This window comes from Vombatus ursinus, unplaced genomic scaffold (assembly GCF_900497805.2).
Source record: "Vombatus ursinus unplaced genomic scaffold, bare-nosed wombat genome assembly UNPS02014893.1, whole genome shotgun sequence".
In the NCBI taxonomy this organism is placed as follows: Eukaryota; Metazoa; Chordata; class Mammalia; order Diprotodontia; family Vombatidae; genus Vombatus; species Vombatus ursinus.
Window position 1 is genome coordinate 6,690,683 of NW_020954671.1, and position 26,831 is coordinate 6,717,513.

Consider the following 26,831-nt stretch of genomic DNA (forward strand, 5'->3'; position numbering starts at 1 on the left):
TTTCCTTTGGTGTGTTGTCAGAGAAATTTGCAGTAAAATTTCCCCCCGGTTTTCGGTTTTCCTTTTAATTTTGGCTGCAATGTTTTGTTTGTGCAAATTTTTTTTTAATTTCATGTAATCAAAATCATCCATCATATTGCTCGTGAACCTCTCTGTCTCTTGTCTGGTCATACACTCTTTTCTTATTCATGGATCTGACAGGTAAAATTTTACGCTCCCCTAATTTGCTTATGATATCACACTTTATAGCTAAATCATGTACCCATTTTAACTTTGTGTTGGCATGTGGTGTGAGGTATTGATCTATGCCTAGTTTCTGCCAAACTGCTTTCCAGTTTTCTCAGCAATTTTTGTCAAATAGTGAGTTCTTGCCCCAAAAACTTAGGTGTTTGGGTGGGATTCTTGATATACAATGATGATACTTAGGATAACTGAATCACAAAAATTAAAAGAAAAAAAACCTTTGTATCGTGAGTCCAACCATCCCTATCATTTTTTATCAGATATATTTCTTTTGAACAAAATTTTCTGTTCCTATATTACAGTGTTAAATTCCAGATGGTACACTGTCACCCAATGACTGTGACCATTTTTACTTCCTCATGTTAAAATCTCATGTTGATTTTTTATACTCATTAGAACAATATAAATGATGAGTAATAAACAAACAGAATTGTACAAGTATTCTTTATTTGAATGGTAGCTGTGCCATACACACACACACACACACACACACATCCTGCTCTGTGCCGTATCACAAGTGGCACCCCATCTGAAATCTGATCCATCTTTTTGCCTGATTTGTAGAATTCCTAGCTTCCTTCTAAGTATGCTAAGATGCCACTTTGTCTATGGGACTTACCTGATTCTCCAGTTGTTGGATCAGTCTCCCTGAAATCATTTTGTATTTATCCACTTGTGTACATTTCCTGTCTCCCTCAGTGGAATGTAGCCTCTTTGAGGGGAGGAATTGTTTTGTCTTTATCTTTGGGTGTCAGATATGGGGGCTGGTGAGCAGCATGCTCAGATGAAAACCTCTGGGTGGAAAGGTCTGGAGAGGCTTCTTCTGGAGGGCATCATAATGTGTATGTGATTTGGATTGCAACTTGTTCTAGTTTGCTAGCCATATAATGAAAATGAAACTTTTTGAGAAGGCAAGATTAACATTCATGAAACAATTAGATAACAACAATAGCAAATATTTACTTACATCATCTCTTGTGATGAGAGGCATGCTAAAAAGTGGAGAAGTTGAGAGAAGTGAGAGAAAGAAGCTCATTCCTTTAAAGATCCTTTAAACTATTCTTTTCCAACTTTGAGGGAGTGAATTCTTCTCCTTAACTTGTTTGCCTCAGTTTCCTCATCTGTAAAATGGAGATAATAATGGTACCTACCTCCCAGAGTTTTTGTGAGTTTCAAATGAGATAATAATTGTAGCATATAGTTCCTGGAATATATAGGTGCTACATAAATATTATTATTATTATTATTATCATTATTATTAATTGATGGGGCAATCCACTGTTGGGCTGGACCAAGTAGACTGATCAACTGCTGTGGGAGGATATTACTGTGGGAGTGGGAGGATGTCCTTCCCCCATTAGATTGTGAGTTCCTTGAGGGCAGGGACTGTCTTTTCTTTTTGTGTCCCCAGTGCTTAGCATGTTACCTGGCATATAAAAGATGCTTAATAAGTATTTGTTGACTGACTGACTTGGCTTCCATTGGCTCTAATTGCTGACGAGACCTTTTTGAGAGCTTTGCTGGGTCTTCCAGTCTCACCAGTCAACTGGTGCCCTCCCCTGTCCCTCCTTCACCCCCTCAGAATACCTGATTGCCTAATACTAGAAAAGGATAAACACAAAAGTAACCAAAGTGTTGTCAGGTGGGGAGAAGTAGGTAGCTTCTCCCAACCCAGCAACCCAAAGCAATCCTCCTCACTCAAAGCTGAGTGAAGAGAACAGGTTATTTGTCCAATTGAATCTTCTATGAGTACACTGATTTATGGTTCAACCTCTCCTGAGTCATCAGTCTTCCAGATCCTCAGCCAACCAGAAGACTTTTCATTATCATCCAGTATTAACCCTAAGTCATCATGGCAGAAAAGGAAATTCCATGAGTTGGATTGGAAGCAGGGACTATTTTGCATTTTCAGTATAATCCATCAGAAAGGACAAATTGGAGCAGGCTCCAGGGATTAAGCCCTCATGATTTCAGTGTAGTTTTGGAGGAAAGGCCTGAGCCTTGCCAGCATGTGCCCACTTTTAGAACATAAAGGAAAACTGACCAAAAGGTTCCTAGTGGAAAGTGCATTTGAATCAGAGTTCATATCCAGTTTTTGAGTCTGAAACTTTTAGTCTTTGACAAGTTACTGAATCTCTTTGGGTCTCATTTTCCTCATTAGTAAAAAGGAAATGCATAGTGGATAGAGAGCTGGGCTGAATCAGCAAATCATGATTTCAGATCACTTAATGTCCCTGACTCAATTTCCTCATCTGTTAAATGGGAACAATACCACAGGCAAATTTTAAAGCAGTTTATGTCATTATTGATATTATCATTGTTCCTTGCACTAATTACCTCAGTGTTATTGTGAGGAAAGTGCGTTGTAAATTGTAGAGTGCTACTGGAAATGTTAATTATTAATCGCTAATGATAATGGCTAGCATTTAATAGTGCTTTAACGTTTTCGAAGACCTTTACAAGTGCTATCTCATTTGATCACTAGTGGTTAAGGAATTTTATGGCTTTCCATTACGATCTTAAAATTTTAAAAAAATTGTCTTTTCAATTAACAAATTTTTATTTTGCCTCCCTCCCACCTCCTCCTTTGGGGGTGGTGGTGATGGCGGTAGTGAAAAAGATAAAATTAAAACCCTCATAACAAATATGTATAGTTAAGCAAAACAAATTCCCGCATTGGGCATGTTCAAAGATCTCGCCATTCTCCCTCCTTCCCTCCTCTCCTCCTCCCCTCTTCTTTCTACATTTTGGCTTAACGGGCCCTTTAAGAAAGTAAGGGTCTGGAGGACGGAAAAGGAAGCGGAAGCCCGCACATGCACTATAACCTTAACAAGTAGGACTTGTTCCGGGATCTTCGGCGCAAGAGTAGTTTGTAGGAGGGAGTACTTCGACCCGGTACGTACGACGAGCGCGCTTGCGTCATGGCGTAGTCCTAGAGCGACGTGCAGCGTGCCGGCTTTGCGTTTCCTCGGAGACTACGACCGGGCGGTACCGACCGAGAGGTGGCAGCAGCATGGGGACTCCCGGCGGCCTGCACTCGGACTTCGAGGCGCTGCTCACGCGTTTCCAGGAGACCGACAGCGTCCGATTCGAGGATTTCACCGCGCTCTGGAGGGACATGAAGTTTCATACTATCTTCTAGTGAGTGTGTCTCCTTCCAACTCTTGCACCCGGAGCGCGGAATTACCTGCCCGTCAGCAGCGCCCGTCCTGGCGTCGTCCCCTACCCCTGCCCCAGCATTTCCCTTCCCCTCCCTCGGTTTCCTTCTCCCCTTCCCTGTCCCCCCATCCCAGCTTCCTCTTCTCCGGTTCCAGTGTCCTCCTCTCCCCCTCCCCGCTTTCCTCTACTCTCCCCCAGTTTCCCCTTCCCTGTCCCCCCGGCTTCCCCCTCCCCAAACTTCCCTTTCTCCCTCCTTCCACCCTTCTGTCTCTCCACACCTTCCCCCTGTCCACATGCCCCTTCCCTACCCTTCCCCTGTCCACATGCCCCTCCTCCTCCATCCCCCCAGTTCTTCCTTCCTACACCCCCAGCTCCTCCCGTCCACCCCGGATTCCTTTATCCATCTTCCTTGCCCTTTGTGTGTTCCGGCACTTTCCAGAAGGCAGAGCTGGGAAGCAGCTTGGAGGTCTTCTCGGGCAATCCCCTCAGTTTACAAAGGAAGAAACTGAGCCACGGTGAGGTGAAGTGGCTTGCCTAAGATTGTGCATGTAGTTAATGGCAGAGACAGGATTTGAACTCAGTTCTCCGGAGTCCCAAAGCCCCCTTTTAATGCCAGAATTGGATTAAATAAAGGATCTTGGCCTGGAGGGACCCGGTGCCCTCTGGGTTGTGCTGCTACCGCAATTCGGCCATGCCAACCAAGTGAAGTGGAACCCCCTCCCACTACAGAAACAAGGCCTTCCTCTTTCCTTCCTCCTTTTCAGTTCTTCCTCCCTTCTCCTCATTCACTATCTTGCAGCTTCTTCTCTTCCTGAGAGACCCTAGGGGGTCACCATCCCCTCGATGCCAGTCCTTGATTTGACTCGGGCAAATCACACACACACTCCTTTCTTATCCCCCTGCTTCCCTCCCCCTCTTTCATGCAGCCTCCCATTTTGTAGTCACACAAAAAAAGCATTGATTCAAATGTAGTCAGGGTGTTTCAAGGTTTTGTCCATAATGCTTAAGGCCTGCCTTTCCACTGTTACCTCCACCAGACTTACATTTAGAATGAAGGCTCTTACTAGTCTCTCTGCTGTCATGATTTTGCCGTTATGGTCCTTGCCTGTTGCATTCATTCACCCGTCCTGCATTTCTGTTGTCTAGGGTGTTTGAGAAGCAAATAATTTCTTGAGGTCTTTTTTCCCCCTAAGAATATTTCAAATGATTTTTTAAATTATTTGATGTGAATCTTTTTTCATTTGTGGTTAAGACCAGATTCTTAGAATAGGTCACCTTGCACTGCTTTGATTGGATGGAGATGGCCGCCTGTCAACAGATGTTAAGTTAATGCAGGGGTTCTTAATCTTTTGTGTTATGGACTGTTTTGGCAGCATAGTGAAACCTGCAGACACTTTGTTTTTAAATACATAAAATAGCTAGGAGAACAGTTCATGGCCAAACAAGGGATAGAGAGGATCACTGAAGATAAAATTTTGATCACATAAAACTAACTTTTTTGCACAGATAAAACCAGTGCAGCCAGAATTAGAATGAGAGCCACTGCCCAACTGATAAAATGCTCAAATGATATGAAAAGGTAGTTTTCTAAAGAAGGACTCTAAGCTATCAATGTTCACATGAAAACTGTTTCAAATTACTAATTGTTAGAGAGATGCAAATTAAAGCAACTCTGAGGTAGTACTTTATAGCAGTCAGATTGGCAAAGTTGACAAAAAAGGAAAATGACAAGTGTTGGAAGGACCAGTGGGAAAATAGTCAGTTTTGGTGGCATTGGGATATGGTCCAGCTATTTTGGAAAACAATTCAGAACTGTCCCCCAAAAGTTATTAAATTAAATACCTTATGATCAGTGATATTTACTAATAGGCTCGTCACTCTTAAAAAGAAAGAGGAAAAAGGACCCATCTGTTAAAAAAAATTATAGTAGCTCTTTTGTAGTAGCATGGAATTAGAAACTAAGGACAAGGGTTGTTCATCACTTGGGGAATAGTATATGAATATAATGGAATAATATTTTGCCATAAAAAATGTGGAAGGGGACGGTTTCAGAGAAACTTGGGAAGACACATGAACTGATGCAGAGTAAAATGAGAACAAGTGAAGTAATTTATACATAACGCTGTAAGAAATAACATTGTAAGAATTCTGATAAATGCAGTGACTGACCATGACGATTGACGATGAAGCATGCTATCCACCTTGTGATAGATGTGAGGGAAGCATGGTGTTTAATGAGACATATTTTTGACACCATCACTGTGAGAATTAATTTTGCTTGCCTATACATATTTGTTACAAAGGTTTTTTCCCCCCTTAATGAGTGGGAATGGGAATGAAAATAAATTTTTGTTAACTGAAAAAAAAATTAAAAAAATAAAATATGTAATATTACAAAGGAGACCAAAGATTAGTGAAATAAAGGTGTAATTTTTTCCCCTCCAAACTCATGGAGTCCCTGAAATCCATATATGGACAAGTTTTAAAAACTCTGATTTAATGCCAAGTGTGTGCCAGGCACAGAGGATACACAAGACAAAATGAAACCTTCAGGGTTTTTTTTTTCTTATTAGGGTAAATGATGTGTATTTTATAGATATATAAAGAGTAAGATAACATAACTTTTTGGGGAAGACACAGCTAGTCGGGGATATCAGAAAAACCCTCATGTGGGAAGTAGCATTTGAGTTAAGCTTTGAGGAAAACACGGGATTCTAGAAAGCAAAAGTGAGGAGGGAACAGATTCCAGGGATATGGAGGCAGAAGACCGAATGTTCTATGTGAGGAGTTAGATGGATTGTGAAGCAGGTAAAGGGTATACTATAAGCCTGAGAATAAGTAAGTAATTGTGGAAGCAGTAATGCAAGCCTGAAATAAAGGGTTATTCTAGTAAAGTTGAGAAATAGAGAAGAGGAAAAAGAAAAGTGGAGAGAAGAATGGAGGAGTATGGTAGAAGTATTAGAAGCAGCAAAACATAGGATAACAAACTGTATTGCCTTTGGAAAATAGAAAAGCTCCTTAAAGAACCCCAAGCCTCTCATGAAAACAGAGGCTTATCTTTTTAATGTAAACATTCTACTTGATATATATACATACACATGAAAAACCAGTGAGAAACTTCTGAAAAACAGGAGTTAAAAAAATGTCATCAAGGAAATGCATTATAGGAAGAGAAGAGGGACTAGTCACGTGGCAAAGGCAGAGAATGACAGGTTGTCGCTAGAGTGCTACACTGGTTGGTACCTTTTCAGTGTCATGAGAAATGGAGGAAATACTCCAGCATGTTGGGTAGTGAACTTAAAGGAGAAGGTAGACAGGAGTCAAACATAAAGAGTAGGCATGGATGGGCTTTGGTCTCCGTTGTGGGAGGGATCTCTCAAAATCAGTGAGGTCACAGACCCAGTTGAGTGTCTGAAAAGTTTCATTCCATTAAATCTCAGCAATAAATGTGAAGTGAAATTTGTCTTGTATTAGGATCTGATCTTTTTTGTTTCTTGTGTATAAAGAAATTTGGGGCAATGATTTTAATCGGATTTTGTTACTTGTGAGTTATTAGATTTCTCTATGGTTTTTCATCCTAGATTGTAGCTATCTTGTAGTTTTTGACCTGGAAGTTTTCTACTCTATCCCACTCCATTTTTAGTTTAAACTCCATTTGGTTAATCTTGTAAGACTCCTGGCAAATACATTTTCTACCCAACACTGTTAGGTATACTGGATCCCTGGCCAAGAACCCTTATTTGTGTATTTTAACCTGTGTTCCAGAAATCCAAATTCCTTTCTCAGACCCTTTCTAAGATCTCTGCCTTTCTCTTCTGAAGGTTTCATCTTTGATAAACAGCAGTGATGAAAATATCAGATTTCCACTTAATGTCTTTAGTCTTTTGCTAAGAATTTCATAATCTTTAGCTATGTTTTCTTGCTTTCTTTTTTTTTTTTTGGTGAGGCATTTGGGGTTCAGTGACTTGCCCAGAGTTACACAGCTAGTGAGTGTTGTGTGTCTGAGGCCGGATTTGAACTCAGGTCCTCCTGACTCCAGGGCCGGCGCTTTATCCACTGCTGCCCCAGCTATGTTTTTTTAATGTTCTTTTGTCATATCGTTTGTCCTCATGTGAATCAACAGAAAAATTCTTTTTCTTCTCTGTTACAAAAAGATAGCTCTTCAATTCTTTTAAGCCATAATATGCTTTCTTATTTTCTAGTGGCAGAACGAGACATATGGAAAAGAACAAGTTTACAAAGGAAGCTTTAGCTCTGTCTTGGAAATATTTTCTACCTCCATACACCTTTCAGATCAGAGTTGGTGCTTTGTATCTTATGTATGGACTGTATAATACACAACTCTGTCAACCAAAGCAAAAGGTAATATTTTATAGCTTTCTCATAGAGTAATCTGAAACAGATAGAATTTATAAAATATATTAATAGCAGAATGTTTTGGTTAAAAAGGCCAGTCTTCTAACTGTATGCATGTAATGTATATTGAAATATGTATTTAATAACATTTTTCTTTTCTTGTTTTTAGATTAGAGTATGCCTTAAGGACTGGGATGAAGTTATGAAGTTCCAGCAAGATCTGACAAACGCACAACATTATGATGCTTCTTACATTCTTAGGAAGCTGAGACTAGACAAAGCCTTCCATTTTACAGCAATGCCCAAACCGGTATGTTAATATAGTGACACAGTTCAAAACATTTATTAACCCTTTCCTATGTGAACAGCATTGTCTTAACCAGTGGGGGTGATAAAAAGTTTAGACAATACATAATCCTTGCTCTTGTAGATCTTAAAATCTGGTAGAGAACAGGAAGGGAGAAGGGAAAAACATTTATGTAGTGCCTACTATGTGCCAGGCACTGTGCTAAGTGCTTTGCAAATATTATCTCATTTCATCTTCACAACAGTCCTGGGATGTAGGTGTTGTTATTATCTCCATGTTAAAGTTGAGGAAACTGAGGCAGACAGGTTTAGTGACTTGCCTAAGGTCAAATAGCTAACAAGTGCCTGAAGCTGGATTTGAACTTGGGTCTTTCTTATTCCAGGCCTAGTGCTCCGTCCACTGCGTCACCTACCTGCCTGGACTAGTGGGGACTTAAGACAGCAATACAGATAATTATGGTACATAGTATTACATACATGCATTAGAATTATCCACCATCAGTTATAAAACATAGATTCTTTTTTGAAATCCTTGAGAGATGATTTGGTTCCTTTTTTTCTCCCTTTAATTCTTTTATTAATTTATCAGTTTCTTGAGGCTTCTTGCAGTTGTTCCTTTCTCATTTACAGTTAAGAGCTACTGGAAGAGTGCCTTTCTTCTGGAGATTCCTTTTCTAATTTTTTTTTTAACCTCAGAGTTTCTTCATTTTATCATGATTGTTGTTTGTTCATTTGTTTAGTTTCTTTGCTGTTTTTTGGTAGAGTCTTTCTTCAGTGAGACTTTTTTTCTCTCCTTTTGTTAATTGTTCTTTTGCTTTACTTTAGTGAATATCTTGTTTTGAATATTTATAGGGCAAGTGGACCTAGGAGTGACAATATATTCAGCCATCTTACTGGAACACAAAAATATATTAGAGTTACAAAGCAAAATGTTGTTTGAAGTCTCAGGTCTGAAGTGGAGAGAGGAAATATATCAGGGAAGGCTTCTTGGAGGATGTGGTATTTGAAGGATGGATAGGAATACGACAGGTGAAAAGAGAGAGGGAAGACATTACAGGACTAAGAAATAGCCTGGGCAAAGGCGTAGAGGAATAAGAGTGCAATATTTGTTCAGGGGGCTAGAGAGTTGTCAAATTAGAGGAGTAATAGAAAATAAGACTAGAAGGGTAATAATATTGTTGGGTTGTGAAAGGCTTTGATGCCAGGCAAAGGAGTTTGACTTTTACTAGGGAGGCAATAAGGAGTTTCTGAAGATCTCTGAGCAGAGGAATGACCTGACCATGTTTATGAATTAAGAAAGATTATTTTGACAGAAGTATAAAGGATGAGTTGGAAGGGGGAGAGATTGGAGGTGGGAAAACCTATGACGGACTTTTGTAACATTCTAGATTCGAGGTAAGGAAGCTTGTATGAGGGTGATTGTATTGAGATTAGAGTAAGGGAGACAAACTTGAGAGGTGTTTCATTGATGGATTTTATAGGACTTAGTAATTAATTGGATAGTAACAGGAAAGAGATAGGAAGGGTAAAAAAAACTCAATTTACAATCATGGAAGACATATATATGGGAAGACATATATATGTGTGTATATATATATATATTCTGACAGGGAGAAATAATGAAATCAGAAGGAAGAGCAGATTTAGGCTGGAAAATAATGAACTCAGTTTTAGACTTGTTGAGTTTAAGGTGCTGGTGGCATATCTAGATCAGGTGTTCTTAATCCATAAACCTTTTTTTTTTCTTTTTTTAAATTTGGTAACTATTTCGACTTTACTGGTTTCTTTTGTAATCCTACATATTTAATTTTATGGCTTTTAAAGTATTATTCTAAATGATATTCTGGCTTCATCAGACCACCAGATGGGTTCATGACACAGAAGAAGTTAAGAACCTCTGATAAAGATGGAGACATACTATCATTGGGTGGAGATATTAGATCTAGAGCGTAGAAGAAAAGCCAGGACTAGAAATATACGTGTGGGAATCATCTGCCAAGAACGGGTAATTGAAGCTGTGGGAGTGAATAAGATTGCCCACAGAGAATGTAAGAGGAAAGAGGGCCAAGGAGAGACCTCTGGGGAATTCTTGCATTAGAGGATTGTGAAGAACAAGGGAGACAGTGCTTAGAGAGAAAGAAAAAAATACCAGGAGATGTGGTGTCTCTGAAGCCACAGAAGGAGAGAGTATCCAGTTGATAGGTATTGAGCTACAGTGAGGTCAAAGAGGGTGAGGACAGAAAAGGACTTCTGGACCTGACAGTGAGGAGGTCATTTGTGACATGATAAAGCCATATATCAGTAGAATGGAGGTGACAGAAGTGTTGTGAGGAGTTGAGAGAGTCTCACTTGAGGAAGTAGAGGCAACAGGTTTCCACAGCTTTTTCAAGAAGTGTAATAATGAAAAGGAAGAGATAGATGGGATGGTAGTTGGATGGGTTAGAATGGTCAAGGTAAGTTTTCTAAATTTGGAGTGATCGTGTTTGTAGCAGATGGGAAGGAGGCAGTTTTGATGGAATGCATTAGAGGAGTTGACTGCTTACACAGGGTTCTAGAGTAGGTAGGAGGAAGTGCTACCGGGGGGACATACAGAATGGTTAACTTTACTCTGAGGGTAGGGATAACTCTCCTGTGACCTGAGGGAAGCAGGAGAGAAAAGGTGATGACGCTGGGAAAGTTTGAGGACTGAAGGTAGGGAACTGAGGAAGTTCACATTGAGTAACTTCAGTTTTCTTTATAATATAGGGTTAGCGCATAGTGGTGGGGAAAGAAAGAGTTTCGGACAGTTCCCATAGAGAATAAGATAGGGAGTTAGTGTTACCAATATCATCAGATAACCTTAAAAGTATGACTTGAAAAGCTTTCTGATTGAAACCTAATTTTGTCTTTAAAATGAAGATACATATGTGTGTTTCTAGAGACTGCATATAAAAACAGATGTACCAGGGTACAGTCCTGATGATTGCATGTGCTTTTACCCTGAATCTTTGAGCATAGTTGTGTAGTAGAAATCATGGAATAAGTTGTTAAGAATGACATAAAGTAAAGGTCTTTTTATGACAATATTCATTGAGCAGAATAGCAAAATATGACTGTTTGAAAGTGATTAAACTATATGACCATTTTGTTTCACTTCAAAACAGGGTTGTTGGGGCAGCTAGGTAGCGCAGTGGATAGAGCTCCAGTCTTGGAGTCGGGAGGACCTCAGTTCAAATGCAGCCTCAGACCAAACACTTGACACTTATTAGCCTTGTGACCCTGGGCAAGTCACTTAACCCCAATTGCCTTAAAAAAAAAAACCAAACAAAAAAGTCAAATAGAATTTGTTGGGGCAGCTAGGTGGTGCAGTAGATAGAGCACCAGCCCTGAAGTCAGGAGGATCTCAGTTCAAATGCAGCCTCAGACCAAATACTTAACACTTATTAGCTGTGTTACCCTGGTCAAGTCACTTAACCTCAATTGCCTTAAAAAAAAACAAACCAAACCAGGTTTGTTGATCAGAGTAATTATATTTTGATAGTATATTAGATTTCTAGTAAGGCTTTAATGTAACAGCTTTTAGTATTTCTGAATTTGACTATATTCTGTGTTGCTAAAGGGTATCTCAGAGGCATAAAATGGGAAGACTGAAAGACTTAGGATTCATTGAATAATAAATCTACCATATACAAGGCTATTTTAAATTTATTTTTATTTTTCATTATAGTATTTTCATTGGTATCCTTATATCAGTACTGTAAATACACATGTGTTTTTCTAAACAGCCAACTGCATTAAATTATTACCATTTTATGTAGCTTTCATACAGAATGAAAAAAAATATTCCACGAACTGAAGTTACAGAGGAATTTAAGGAACCTAATGACCGGGTAATGAAGCTTATCACTGCTGATACACTAGAGGTAATTTTATTTTTATTCTCTGAATGATTATCAGAGAATTTTACTAGGTGCTGCTGATTTCTCAGATTAATTTACCTCATCATAGTAAAATACTATAAGTATTACCCCATACTCTCAGTTTTTACTATAAATCTTGAAATTTGATGTAGTTTAATGATAGGTCCTCAGTTAAAATTTGAAGAGCCCAAATTAATGTTTAAAATTTTCTTTGATTGTGTATTATAATCTGACCAAAATGGTAGTCCACGAGGGAGTCCATCAGGCTATTGTTTTTATATATATCATATGTATATTTCATGTATATCATTTTCCTGTATTTCTTGGATATCAGATATTTATAAGATTTGCTACACATATTCCTATTAAATTACTTCTTATTCTAGTTGTATCTTTTTTTTTGTATAGAATCTTTTAAATTTTATATAATCAAAATATTTATTTTATGATTACTTTTATCTTTTTTTTTTTTGAGGTATCTCCTTCCAGTTTGCTCTAAGACCTAAATTGCAGAATAGTTGCTGATCTTCACTGTTAGAGGGAATTTCCTTGGCAGAAATTTTTTTTTTACACTAATGAAACTCCAGGTCCAAATCAAAAATTTGAAGATTAATATTTGTATTAAACCTGACAGCATTCTCAAATACTTCTTAGTCCTAATACTTTCTCTACATTCTTCCTGTTCCTTCATACTACCCTTTTCACAGAGGGTTAAATACAAGTGGGGGACCAATCTCTTTGTGATCTGTTCTTGCTCAAATTTTTCATTACCCGTGAAAGCCTGAATTTAAGAGTTTAAAGGTCCTACCTGCAGTGGCTCTCATTTTTGGACATAATGTCTGACAAGTCCTCCCTTGTTTCTGTAACTCATTCTGAGCATACCTCTCTGATGACCTTGGACTTGGGATTCTGTCTCCTCAGTAGAATTAAGGGAAAGAGAATAAGGTGTATTCTTAGCTCTAAATCACTGAGCCTGGTTAAAGGGGAAACATTTTGGCAAACGGTATGCACAGGACCGTTTTAGGAATAGACCAACTGATTTAGGTTCCCCATCTGAAACATGAGCCTCAGCTTGCCCAGTATGGCCTTGCTATGGAGATTTGATGTCTCAAATTAAGCTCTAATAGCTGTTTTCTCACTTTCTGTTGACTTTTCATAGGCTTTTTCTCATCTTTGGCCTAGAAACACTAGGGAACTAAATGACCCAGGATTCCAGAGTGAAAATAAAAGCTATGGAATTCCGTTTACAGTTGGCATCTGTTTATGCTAGTTGGTCCCCAGGTGTATGGGCTCTAGATCTAGTTGTCTGTTATTGATTCTTGGCCCCTCTCATCCCCATCTCTAGTCTTTTAGTTCACATATTTGTTTTTTTCTTTGATATTTTAGGCTATCATTCAGCTGGACAGGTTTATCACTCAGATATGTCATGTTGTTAGAAGGCAAGGAACTGGATGGTTTTGAAACTCCTCATTCAACCCATACTTTAAAATCTCCATTGTCTTGATTGAGCCTTTTCCCTGTCCCAAATCAGCTTAAAATGTGGATATTTTTTCCATGTTCTCCATTAAGGACCTTGTATTCTGCCTGATGGTTGGTGTTAAAGTTGGATACTAGATGGAATTGTGTCAAGAACCTGCACGTCCTCTGGAAAACAGAAGGATGTGATTGGTGACTGCAAAAGAATCTTTAGATTGGGGAACAGTCAACATAACTGGTATTATGCATTTGTATGTGCATCTAGAGCATATGGGTGGTTGCTGGAGTTGCTTCCTCAACCTGCACAACCCTCCATACAGAGTGACAGGAGCCAAGAAAGAGGGCCTTTATGGTAATACTGGTGTTACTGTTACCTTGTGCTCTGTTGGCCAGTTTGTTCCCAAAAACTAGTAGGAGCTCAGAAATCCATGATTCAAGTAGATTTTATAAAACTGAATCAGATTTTGCAGCTTTTCATCAGTTTTGTTTTTTGCTATGAGCTCTGGGTAAGGTGATAGAAATAGATGGACTGAACCTCAAAAGAGAGATTACCCAGTTATGGGGACAGAGGGAGAGGGTTTGAAAGTAGAGGCATTGAACAAGGAGAAGGTTGACGCTTCCTCTAAGCCTGTTGTATTAGGGTACGTGAAAGGTAAGGATTACACACACACACACACACACACATGCATACATATATACATACATACATATACACATACATACACACATACACATCTGTGAAAACCAGAAGTTGGAAAGAGATTTGGGATGAAGAGAAGATTGTTAATAATAGAGCAGGGATTGAGATATGATGTGTGGAGGACTAGACCTGTGATGAATTGGAATCTCTGTGCCTCTGTGTCTAATCCTAATTTCATTTCTGTTTTTAACTCATTTTATTTCTAATCCTAATGTTGACCAAGACTATGGGAAGACATAGGAGGAGGATGATATTTTTATCTCAGTAGCTGGCAAATCTGTGCCGTAGGAGGTGGGAGTTTTCCACCCATGTGAAAGGTTAATGGGGGGCCCAGCTCTCCAGGATTTTATTTGATGACTTAACGTGGTATTCCTCTGGGAGTTTGTGAATCAGTCTTTTCGGCTTGTCACTCAAAATATGGGGATCTGGGGATGGGTTAGTGGCATGTGGAGGCAGCACAGTTCTGGTCAGGTATATGGAGCAGTAAACACCTGATGAATGAGAAGCACTGAGCTCAGGCTTGACACCTGGGAAGTAAAGTCATTCCAAAATGCTGGGGAATGAAGCAATTCTAAAAGATCAGTGGAGCATTTGCCCATATGCTCTAGATTAGGGCTTCTTAAACTTTTTCCACTCATGACCCCTTTTCTCCTTAGCTGGTGTTGCGTGGCCTGAGGGCATGTGCAGTGCAAAGTGTTCAGAACCACGGCTAGAGTGAAGTTGCAAGTTGCAACATGGACAAGCGCTGCCAGAAACACCTCGGTTTCATTGTGCCCTCGGTTTCATTGCACGTTTGGTTCCTAATTAATTTTTGGTCATTGAACTTTCAGAAACCTTTTACTGTTGCCAAAATTTTTGTGACCCCATAGGGTCATGACCCACAGTTCAAGATCTCTGCTGGATGTCTTTTTATCACATTTTGTGTGCAATATTATCTCTGATTCTTTTCCTCCCATTGTTTTAATATGTTTCTCTTCCTGAGCTGTCTTGTAAAATAAGATTGTGTTACCTTCATCGTGACTTTCTTTGGTATGTACTTGGTTTGGTTCAGCTTTTCTTTCTGACTTCATCTTTTGTTTTTTGCAGCTTTTATCATTCTCAAAACCCTATGTTTACATTTTATTTTTTCTTTCCTGGTGTATCCAGAGTCCCTCATCTATCCGGAAAGATTTAAGGGATGGGCTGTTACTGCTTCAAGTTTTTTTGTATTTTGTGGAAAATCTAACATCACTCCCATATTCTCAAAAATATATTGGCATTTATCTTTTGTTTCCAGGAAATTATGAATATCCATGATCATTACCAAGAAATGAAGCAAATAATTTCAGCTGATAAATCCCAGCCTGACAAAGCCCTCAGCTTGATAAAAGATGAGTTTTTAGTTAACATTAAAAACCTGGTTTTAGAACATAAACAATGGCATGAAGACAAAAAGGTATGTGGATGCCTCTTTAATAGCTCAACTAAAAATATGAAGGAAAGTAGTAACTAAAGTGAGTCTTAATTTTTCATAAATATTAGTTACCAGTGGTGTATAATATATTCATTCATTACTGTGTCCCAAATATGTAGTAGTTATAGCTTCTACAGTATGAAGTTAGCAACATTATTGTTCATGTTTGTGAAATAAGACTTTTTGAAGCTGTGTTTAAATTCACCTTAGTTATTAACACAACTTCTCATATTAAGTCAACTTCCTTTTCCTTAACTCCCCTTCTCCCTTCTAATCAGGTACTAAGGTTTATTGATTCTTTCTTTGTAACATCTCTGAAATATTCTTCTCTGGAACCCTACTTTCTGGCTTATATCACTCCTGTCCTACAGTACTATAATATCCTTGTAATTAGTCTCCATGCATCTAGACTCTCTGCTCTTCATTCCATCCTCCACACAGTGTTGAAATAATAATAATACTCATAGGTCATGGGGTCATCCTCCACTCCCTCATCAGAAACACACTTCTTAATTGTCAGTGGTTACCCATTTTCTTTAAGATGAGATACAAACTCCTTAGCCTGGCCTCACATCTACCCTTCCAGTCCTATTCTATACTATACTAGTCCTCTTAATGTACTCTTTTTTTCCAAACAAATTGCATTGTTTATTTTTCTGTGGATTTGACACTCTTATCTCCTGCCCCTCTACATTCTTACTGCCCTCTGTGCCTAGAATATACAGACTACATATCTACTTTAGGAAGTCCTTGTCTGTCCTTAAAAACATAGTTCGTATGTATGTATGTATGTATGTATAAAAAATAATCTCCAATCCCCATCCCTCAGTAGAATGCAAGTTCCTTGAAGGGAAGGACTATTAAGTTTTTGGCTTTGTGCCCCCAGCACCTAGTAAAATGCATTTCAAAAGTAGGTGCTTAATGAATGTTGTGGAATTGAACCCCATAATTATAAATTATATTTTCTAGGAGCAAATTACTTACCAAGGTTTTACCCTAAAAGTTGCATTGGTTGGCATTATGCCATTCCTAAATTTCTAGAAATCATATTTTTAAGGTCCTTAGTACACGTTTTCTACTGGCTGTTCAGCTTAATGTAAGAATTACTGAAGCTGAAGCATTGAATTATTGAAGCACCTACATCCAATGTCAACTACAGATTCTTCATATTTTGATAAATAACTTTAGGTACTGTTTCTTCTCTGGTAATGCTGGTTTTGAAAAGTGGAATTTTCTAAAAAATTAAAAATAAAGTTTAATTTTATATGCAGTATGTATTTCAAGTACCGAAAATATTGGACACTTATGTTGAAAAGTAAATGGCTTTTCTTTGTTTAGATGGTCTCTCATTTTCACTTAGCCTGGTTCTCCTTTCTAACCTTGATGGAGAACATCAAGCTTTGGGATTAAGTCATAGAGACTTCCTGCTGGCTGGCTTCATTTTGTTTTATCTGAAATGCTGGCATATTTTTAATATGTTATCTTTCTAAGACATTTTAGTTTTTGGGTTCAAGATATAGTTTGGTAGCTAGTTAGAGATGGTGAGCAAGGCTAATTAATGGTAGAAAGGAGGGTGCCCCCCAGATCATAGGATTTAGAGCTCGAAGTGGATCCTAGAGACCATCTAACACCAAGCCATGTTTTACAGATGAGACAGTGGACCCAGAAGAAGATTTGCCCAGGGTCACATAGGTCAGGAGCATTAGAGTCAGATTGGAGCTCAGGAGCTTACTCCAGAGCAGTGCTCTTTTCACTGTTCATTGCTGGCTGAAGTAACTTGTAGTAGTCAAACTAACAACTTTGCCTCACTCCCTTAATTTCTCCAAAATCCTAGATAACAATGATTTTAAAAATGTTTTGTTTTTAATACTATTCTGCCGAATCAGATTAGATGATCAGTCAGGCATATTGTTAGTATTCATCTGTATATGAACAAGATATTTTTATTGAAAGTTATAAAAAACAAACATATTCTGGATTTGAGGAAACGTGAAGGAAAAAGTGTGTTATCTGATTTATAGGATTAACTTATAATTGCTTTCAAATGACATTTCATGTTGCTGTAAGTTAGAAATCATTCAATGTGACAGCAGAGTGAAGCTTAACTGTGAATTAATTTCAGGTTGTGGAGGATCCTAGAAAAATGTGATAACTTTTAAAAATATTTTTAATCATTAGAAATAATTGTTTCTCATTAATTGCTTTTGTTCTGAATTACTTTGAATTATGAAATGTTATTCTTTGTTGTAACAGAAGGTATTTGTAAAAGTTAAAAATGAAGATGACCAGACAGAAAAGGAAGGAAGTTCACAAGAATTGGAAGTAAGGAAAATATGCTTTAAAATTTCTTATAATGGAACAAATAGATTAACTTTCAAGTCATTTGTAAAGAAAGTGATCTTTAGTCAGTATTGAAATAATTACCTCGGAAATCCTAATTCAAGGTTCTCAGCTATTTTGTGATGAGGCATCTGGCTTCTTTGCTGTTTTCCTGATGTCTTGTTATTTAGTACAGGTAGGGGGAATGCTGACAGTTCATTGGAGTGGGGGAAGAGAGAGAGATGATAAGGTCCCACAGCTTTTTTTTTTGTTTTAATCTGGGAAATGGCAAGCGTTCAAATCATGGGGCTTAGTATTGGAGTCAACAATTGCCAGCTAAGCATTTATTAAGGGCTTCTTGTGTACCAGGCATAGGATACTAAGGTACAAAAGCAGTCCCTATCCTCAAGGAACTCATAGCATTAACTCTGTTCATATAAGATAAACTGAGTAGATAGGTAATAAGGGAGGGTGAAGCACTGACAATTGGGCGGACTGGGAGAGACCTCCTAAGAAAGTGGGATTTGAATTGAGTCTTGAAAGAATCCATGGAAAAACTAAGAAGTAGAGGTGAGGAGAGATGAAATTCCATGTATAGGTGACAGCCAGTGCAAAAGCACAGATAGGAGATGGAGTGTCATGCTTGAGAAACTGCAAATAAGCCAGTATAGCTTGGTCATAGAGTGTGCAGAGCAGAATAAAGTGTAAGAAGATTAGAAAAGTAGGGTGGAACCAGGTTATGAAGGCTTTTAATGCCAGAAGACTTTAAATTTCATCCTGGAAAGAATAGGGAGCCACTGGAGTTTGAGTAGAAGGGTGATATGGTCAGACCTATACTTTAGAAAAATCACCTTGGAAACTGAGTAGAGGATGGAGTGGAGTGGGAAGAAAATTAAGACAGGGAGACCAGTTAGAAAGGTAATTAAGGTCTACACTAGGATGGTGGTTGTGGTAGTAGTGTACAGGAGACATAGTCAAGAAATATTAAGATAGAAAAGATAGAAATGACAGAGTTTGGATGTGGAGGATGTGTGAGAGTGAGGAATGGGGGGATAACACCTAGTTGATGAGCCTGGATGATTGGGAGGATAGTGGTGTTTTGACTATTACTATAGGGAAGATGGGAAGACTAGAGGATTTGTGGGAAAAGATAATGATTTCAGTTTTGGACATGTTGAGTTTGAGTTGCCTATGAGACATCTGTTTTGAGATGTCCAAAAGGCAAGTTGGTGATCCAGAACTGTAGTGTGGGCTAGATAGAGATTTAGGAATCATATGCATAGTGATAATAATTGAAGTTTTGGGAGCTGATAGTGTCACTTAGTGAGATAGTATAGAGGGAGAAGAGAGAGGGTTCAAGACAGACCCTTGGGGAGCACCCAGTGTAGTAATGAGCATGACAAGGATGAAGCAAAGGAGACTGACAAGTCAGACAGTGAGAGGAGAACAGGGAGAGAAGCAGTGTCATGAAAGAGATGATCCAGGAGGATAAAGTATTGAATGCTGCAGAGATGTTGAGAAGAATGAGGATTGAGAAAAGGCCATTAGATTTGACAATTAAAATATTATTGATAACTTTGGATAGATGAGGTCAGAAACCAGTCTGGAGGGTTTAGAAGAGAATGAGAAGAAAAAAAATAGAGGCACCAACTGTAGACAGCTTTCTTAAGGACAGTAGCCTTTAGAAGGGGAGGAAAGTTAGCAGGAAAATAGCTAATTGGGGATTTTGGATCAAGTGAGAATTTTTAAGGATGGAGGAGACATGGGCATGTTTGTAGGCAACAGGAAAGGAACCAGCGGGTGTGGAGAGATTGAAAAATAAGAGTGAGTGGGGACGATCTGCTCGACTTTATGAGAAGGTATGGATTAAGGGTACATATAAAGGGCTGGCCTTAGTAAAGAGAAGGGCCATCTCTTTATCTGACAGAAGTGAAAGAGGATATAGTAGAGGAAGATGTCTGAATGTTGTGAGATGTGGAAGAATGGAGAAGGGGGGAGCTCATGGTGAATGGCTTTTTTTTTGGTAGAAATATGAGGCAAGGTCCTCAGCTGAGGGGAAGATCATGCCAGGGGAGGTTTAAAAAAGATAAGAGAAGGTTTGGAACAACTGATTTGGAGAATGTGATGGTGAATTGATTAGGAAGAATGATTGCCTTGCTGCTGTGAGGGCCCATTTAAGATCAGATAACATAAATTTGTTGTGAACCCAAGTGGCATGATTTCCTGATTTCCTTTTTATCCATTCACCAGCACTTGAATAGGAGCCAAGGGGGCAGATGGTGGAAGTAATCTACATTTAGGATTACTCAAGGCTCAGTCAGTTAGTGATAAGGGATTCAAGAGTAGATTTTATAGAGTAGAATTGAGATCACCAAAGTGTAAAGGCAGGAAAGGGAACAGAGTGCAGTCAGAGCAGGGGCAGTAGCCTTGCAAAAAATTGAGGAGTAGAAGAGATGAAGGTCATGGAGGATAGAACAGGTCGTGGGAAATGATCAAGTTGGGAAACTGAGAAGTTTAGGTGTTTGAGGGAATATCACTGTGTAAGTTGAAGTCCCCTAGCATTGGAGTAGGAATGGGAGAGGAGAGAAGGACAGTAAGCCAGATACTGAACTCCTTGAGGAAAGAAAGGGAATGTTCTGAGGTCTGTAGAAAACAACTACCAGAATTTTGATTGAGTTGTAGATATGGATTAAAGAACCTTAAAGGAAGAGAGGTTACTAAGTAATGATAGAGGGAGAGCTTGCACATAGCAGTAGGGAGCAAGAAGGTATTCCAATTCCCACACAGCACAACGAGGACTGGAAAAGATGTTGAGGGGAAGCTGTGTCATCAAGAGGGAGCCCAGTCTCAATGAATTAAGTCAAATCAGCAAGTATTTAAGTATTCACAGGCACTGTGCTAAGCCCTGGAAATACAAATACTAGTAGAAGGAAAGACAGTGTGTATTGTCAAGGAGCTTATGTTCTAAGGAGGAAGACAATCTATAAAGGGAAATACGGAGCAGGGAGCACACAGAAGCCTTGGTATGGAGAAGTGACATGGAAGCCTCCTTCCAGGCAGGATAAAGTGAAGGCTCACCTGTCAAAGCCCATCAAAACCTAAGGACAGAGTCCAGGGTTCTAGTGGAACATGGATGAGGTTGATGGATGGAGTGTGTCCTGCTAGCCTTCTGTCTTGCCTGGAAATGCTGGTGAGCTTCAATGAGATGAGGGTGGTTTCTGTTACCTGCTTGTGGTAGTGAGAAAGGAAGTGGTATGAGTGATTTATGTATGCACTCTATCTCAGTATAATCTGTAAGTCTTTTTATGTTTTTAAGACAACTTTTAAAGTAGAAGTCACTTGTGAAGGATCATAGTAATTTGTACAAATTAAGGATGTTGGTCTTAAAAGTCTTGGTGGAATTTAGTAACTTCATTAATTGATCTTGCCTAACTGCCATTTCTAGTTGCATATAGTAATAATTTCTTCTGGTGGGGTTAACTGTTTATTTTTAATTTCTGTCCAATTTTGATTTTGTTTGTTTGCAGGGTTCTGAAAGAGCAGGAGCATTAGCTAAAATAAAATCCAAGGCCTATTCAGTTGTCACTCAGGTAAATTTGTTTGTTTTTTAAACAAGGTAACAAACATTTTTATGAATATTTTGGTCATATTTTTGTTTTTTATTAAGGGATTTTAAGCATTTTAGCTATAAGTTTTAAGTACTATGTTTTTTGATTTTTTTTGCATTTGATTGAATAAGGGGTACATTGCTAGACTTTTAAGTCATTTTATTTATTTAATAATCTTTGAAATCTAGGTTTTTTAAAAACTGTAATTTCAGTTACTGTGTGCAATAGATGGATATATCCATATGATGAGAAATTTATGTGTGTAGACCTTGTAAATGTAGTTATATGATTTCTTACATTCAACTTCAAAACACTTGCTAGTTTTTTTGATAGCATAACACTCTATGATAGTCAATTATATGGTAGTAGTGGCAGGCAGGTGGTCAGGCCCCCTAATAGTTTGCTTTTTTATGTGTGCTAATAACTGTTTAGGTAAAATTATTTTTCCTCAGGTTGGTCCACAGGCTGAATATTGGTTTCCTAGCTAGTAGATCATTTAAAATCCTACAGACACACAATTATAAACTATCTTAAAGTCCACTGTGGGTCATATGTGGTTGTTCCAAGTACCACAGAAATAAACTTTCTTTGATCAAGATTTTACAGCTTCAGCTGATGTTCATATTCTTTGGCCATATTAACATTTTTAACATTAACATTGCTTGACCCAGTTTTGAGAGTCTCATGGAATCCATTGTAGTGGAATTTGAACTTTAGAGCTTGAAGAGACCTGTTCGTTACTAATCAGTTATTTTTCATTTTCATAACACTGTGGCCAAAATCTCACCAATGTTGTCATTTCTATTATCATAGGATCATAGATTTAGACCAAGACTGGATCTTGGAGTCTTTTCGCCCAACTCTTTCACTTTAGATATGATGAAATTGAGACCTCTGATCTCACAGTAGTCTACTTCTCTACCATGCTGTCTCCTAAGTACAAAAACTGGTTTTATGCTTCATTTAGTATTTTATTTTTCCCTAGTTACAGGTAAAAACAATTTTTAACATTTATTTTTAAAACTTTTGAGTTCTAAGTTCTCTCCCTTCCTCCCTCACCCTCTCACCAAGAAGGCAAGCAATTCAGTATAGGTTATACATGTGTGGTCGTGCAAAACATATCCATAATAGTTGTGTTGTGAAAGAAAGCAGACAAAACAAATTTCAAGAAAAATAAATAAATAAAAAGTATGCTTCAATCTGTATTCAGATACCATCAGTAAAAGTGGTTAATTAAAAAAAAATTTATTAACCAGAACTACCCAGTAAATATGATCTCTTCTATTGTCTTGTGATAATAATTATTCATTACATTGAGATAAAGTGCCTTGGGACCAAGGCACTTTAAAGTGATGAAATGTCTTCTGAATCATCAAAAAATGATTAAATTTTGTTTGGATATAGTTTTAGTATTGTTATGTTTTATTGCATGCTGATTTTTTAATAATTTGTAATCCATTAGAAGATACGTGCTATAATAATGTGCTACAGGGGAAACAACTGGAGTTGGAGGAGCTGGGTTTAGATTCCATTACTGCTATTCACTACTTGTATGACTTAGGCAAATTAATTATCCTGTCTGGTTCTGTTTCCTTATATACATGTTGGGTTGGGGTTGGACTAGATGATCTTCAAAGTTTAGCTCCAAATCTATGACATTACATTAACTGCCATGTTTTCTTTGGCACAGACTGTCTTCTTGCTTGTTTTTGTATTCCCAGTGCTTGACACATAGTAAATGCTTAATAAATGCTTGTTGGCTGATTGACTTGTCTTCCAGAAGTCTCTCAGCCAATCAGGAGTCACATCTTCCTGCCGTCCGTAGTCGGAAGGGCTGTCCTTCAGAGGACCACCAAACCTTCCTGGGGAAGTTATTGAAGCATTTTTTTAAAAAATGCACAAAAGGCTGCAGAAGAAATGACCAAAGGAAACAGACAAACAGGGCAGCTTGGAAAGTTGTGTTGCAACACTCCGTTTTCTAACCAGTCCAGATAAAATTTATTAAATATTTATGCTGCCAGTTAGGCATTGTTTGTGGGCATGAGCAACTAAAAGAAATAGTCTTTCTTAAGAAACTGTGGTTACACTTATGTGTTCTGTTGGTTTTATATTTATGGTGGTATTGATGTCTGTCTGTCATGCTACATGATTATCTAGTGCAAGCTTAATAGTGCTTTAGGAATTCAGAGAAAGGAAAGATCTCTGTGGGTTGGAGTAATCAGGGCAAACTTTGTGGAGGAGTTGGGTAGGATTTGATTTGGTGAAGGGGGAGGATAGTCTAAATGACAGTAATAGCATGAGTAAAAGGCATAAAGGCTGGAATGAGCATGTAGGAGAGAGTAGGAAATTAGCCTGACTAGAACAGAGGGTATGAGTGGGTTGGGTTGGGTAAAAAAAGCATAACTTCTTTGGATAAGGATAATGTTATAGTGTGGTATGTGCTAGATGTGTAGTGTACATACAGAGGATGTGAGTTATAAAATACTGGAATTTTTAAAATACATTTTCCTGATAGAATGTCTTTGTGCTTTGATCATATTTTTTGACTTGCTCTTTGTATTAAATATGTTTCTATTCTGTATACCTGTTAAAATCAGGATCCCTTGTAACTTAGTAACTTTAATTCTTCAGGCATCCAAGTCAAGAAGACATCGTCAAGTCAAACTTGAACCACTTGAGACAGAATTTGTTAAAAAGCTAGTCAAGACACCTAATAAAAGAAACAAAGGAAAACTGGAATCAGAAGAGGAAACCTCACCTCAAATTAAAGGTAACTTAATAAGGTCTTTATAGAAATGAGAGACAGTGATTTATATCTTTGTTGTGGACCAGATTCTCTTTCAGTGTATTTAGGGAGCTTGTAATCTTTAATGTCAGGAAATTCATTTGTAGAGTCATAGAATTTTAGAGTTGAATGACATCTCGATGGTGACCTAGTCTATTTTACAAAGAAGTGAGACAAAGCAAGTTAAGTTGGGGCAGCTAGGTGGCGCAGTGGCTAGAGCACTGGCCCTGGAGTCAGGAGGACCTGAGTTCAAATCTGGCCTCAGACACATGATACTCACTAGCTGTGTGATCCTGGGCAACTCATTTAACCCCAATTGCCTCACAAAAAAAAAAAAAAAGCAAGTTAAGTCCTTTGCTCACATCTGCATAGTTATGACTGACAGAGCTAGGGTAAGAACTGTGTACTCAGAGTCAATAATTTTAGTCTTTGTGTCCCCATGGCTGCTGCCAGCAGGTACCAGAACAAAACTATGACAAACTCACTGTGCGAGCTAGAATTCTCCTTACCTGCTTTTCTGTTCAGCATGATGCTTTTACTACTTTGAGTGTTTGGCTCCTGAGGAAGGATTGTTTTAAACAACTGAAGGAGCAGGCCCTGAAAACCAAGTCAAAGTATTAAAATCATATGTCCTGACTACATGCTTTGGGTTTCCTTTGTTTTTGTATGAGTGATAAGGATACACACAAGTATAATAGTCATTGTTGTCAAATTTTACTCCATATAATACAGTGTTCTTCAAAACCTGTTTGGATGTGCTTGTGCTTATGTTAAATGGCCTTAGATTGCTATTCTTTTTGAGTTTTTCCCAGTCACTCCTGGGAATTATTATTATTTCTGCCATATTATAATATTAGTGTTTCTGCCTATAGTGTAAGATGGAAAGAAAGCTTGAAATCATGACACCAGGCTCAGCTGAAGAGAAAATTTAGGACGTAACATAACCGCGTCTTCTGATATTTGAAGGATATTTGAACAACTGTCAGGTGGAAGAGGGATGAATAAACTTGTTTTGCTTGACTTGAGAAATTAGAGCTAGGAGTAATTGTGGAAATTGCAGGGAGGCACATTGCTTGCTCAATATAAAAGAAAATCTTTCTTTAAAAATAGATAGAAACCTCCAAAAGTGGAATTGTCTGATTCATGAAGTAGTGAGTTTTCCTTCACTGATGGTCTTCAGGTGGAGGCTAAATGGTAATTTTTTATAGAGGAGAGGTATAGATGATTCTTCCTTAGGGATAGAGGAACTCTGAGGTAGTCCCTTCCTGTTCTCAGATTCTGTGATTTCCCTTCCTTATAGCCAAGTGTTTTTAATATGTGATGACTCTGTAAACCTGATAACCAAGCCCATGAGAATTATGGGTAAGGTATTTCCAGGATGAGCCTGAGTGGCATTCCTGTCAGTACAGAAAATTAGTTTTAGTGCCTGGATTTTGTGACCTCTATTGTGGCTCATCAGAGGTCTTTCTGCTTACGTCCTAACACTTGGTTGTGTTTGGTTTAGCTAAAGTGTTAGTGTATTTTAGAGCCCCTTAAAATTTGTTTCCCTTTTTTCTTTTGAATTATTGCATTTAATGTTAACAATTTAATTAACCCAAATATAATTAAATAAAGCTTTGTCTCCAAGATAGCTTTTAAATGCTTATTTCATAGTTGTAAAAAAAAAAAAAAGAATAGTGTTCTGAAACTTGCTAGCCAACATAATTTAACCTAAGTTTGTTAGAAATTGGTCACCTGGCTTAGTAAATTTTTTTCCTTTCTGTTAACTTTTTTTTTCTTCCTCCCTCACTTCCTTCCTTCTTTTTTTTTAACATTTTTCATTCAGATGTATTACATTATGACAATTTAGTTCAGAATTTTGAATAATTATTGATCAGAACCATGCAAAAACTGTTATGCCTGTATTATTTGGTATAACGTTTTGGTGGGAAATACAGCATAGATTTATGCTGTATACTTTGACAGTGATGATTAAGAAGGGTTTATATGTTAAACATGTAAGAATATAAGGTCATCATGGTTTAAATATCTTTATATAATTAGGTTCTTTAATAGAATTTGAGAAACAATTAATGGTTGTTTCTTGATGGTTGCCAAGCTTTTTTTTTTTCCTATTTCATTAGTGGTGTCTTCAGTCAATTATCTTTATCAAAACAATTCTTTCCTTTGATGTAGGAATTAAAGAAAATAGATTGAATTGGGTCCAGAAGACTCCTGAAACATTGTGCAAAGCATGTACATACCTTATATTACGTGTATATTTGAAATATATTTGGTTCAGAGTTACTGTCACTATAATTGTATTTCTATTCTAAACATTTAGCTTTGATATGTTGACATAGTGTGTTATATCACTGGATCATAGAGCTAAAGCTGGCAGAGCTCTTAGAGATCATTGAGCACAACTCCTTCATTTTATGGTTGAGTAAACTGAGACCCAGAGATGTGGAGTGACTTTCCCAGTGCCATAGATAGGCAGTAAGTATAAGAGCTAGGATGGGAGTTCAGGTTCTCGGATCTTGTATCC

At 38.0% G+C, this 26,831-nt stretch overlaps 1 protein-coding gene across 1 annotated transcript in view; it reads left to right on the forward strand.

Annotated features, from left to right (window-relative positions):
* The first annotated feature begins 3,224 nt into the window (after nt 1-3,224).
* SNAPC1 (small nuclear RNA activating complex polypeptide 1) overlaps nt 3,225-26,831 on the forward strand; it is a 37,003-nt gene continuing 13,396 nt past the window's right edge. Inside the window, exons 1-8 of the mRNA XM_027842887.1 lie at nt 3,225-3,384; nt 7,605-7,764; nt 7,928-8,068; nt 11,862-11,966; nt 15,416-15,574; nt 17,846-17,914; nt 21,439-21,501; nt 24,151-24,289. Of these exons, the coding sequence (XP_027698688.1) occupies nt 3,257-3,384; nt 7,605-7,764; nt 7,928-8,068; nt 11,862-11,966; nt 15,416-15,574; nt 17,846-17,914; nt 21,439-21,501; nt 24,151-24,289 (964 nt within the window). The 5' untranslated portion in view covers nt 3,225-3,256. The remainder of the gene's footprint in view (nt 3,385-7,604; nt 7,765-7,927; nt 8,069-11,861; nt 11,967-15,415; nt 15,575-17,845; nt 17,915-21,438; nt 21,502-24,150; nt 24,290-26,831) is intronic.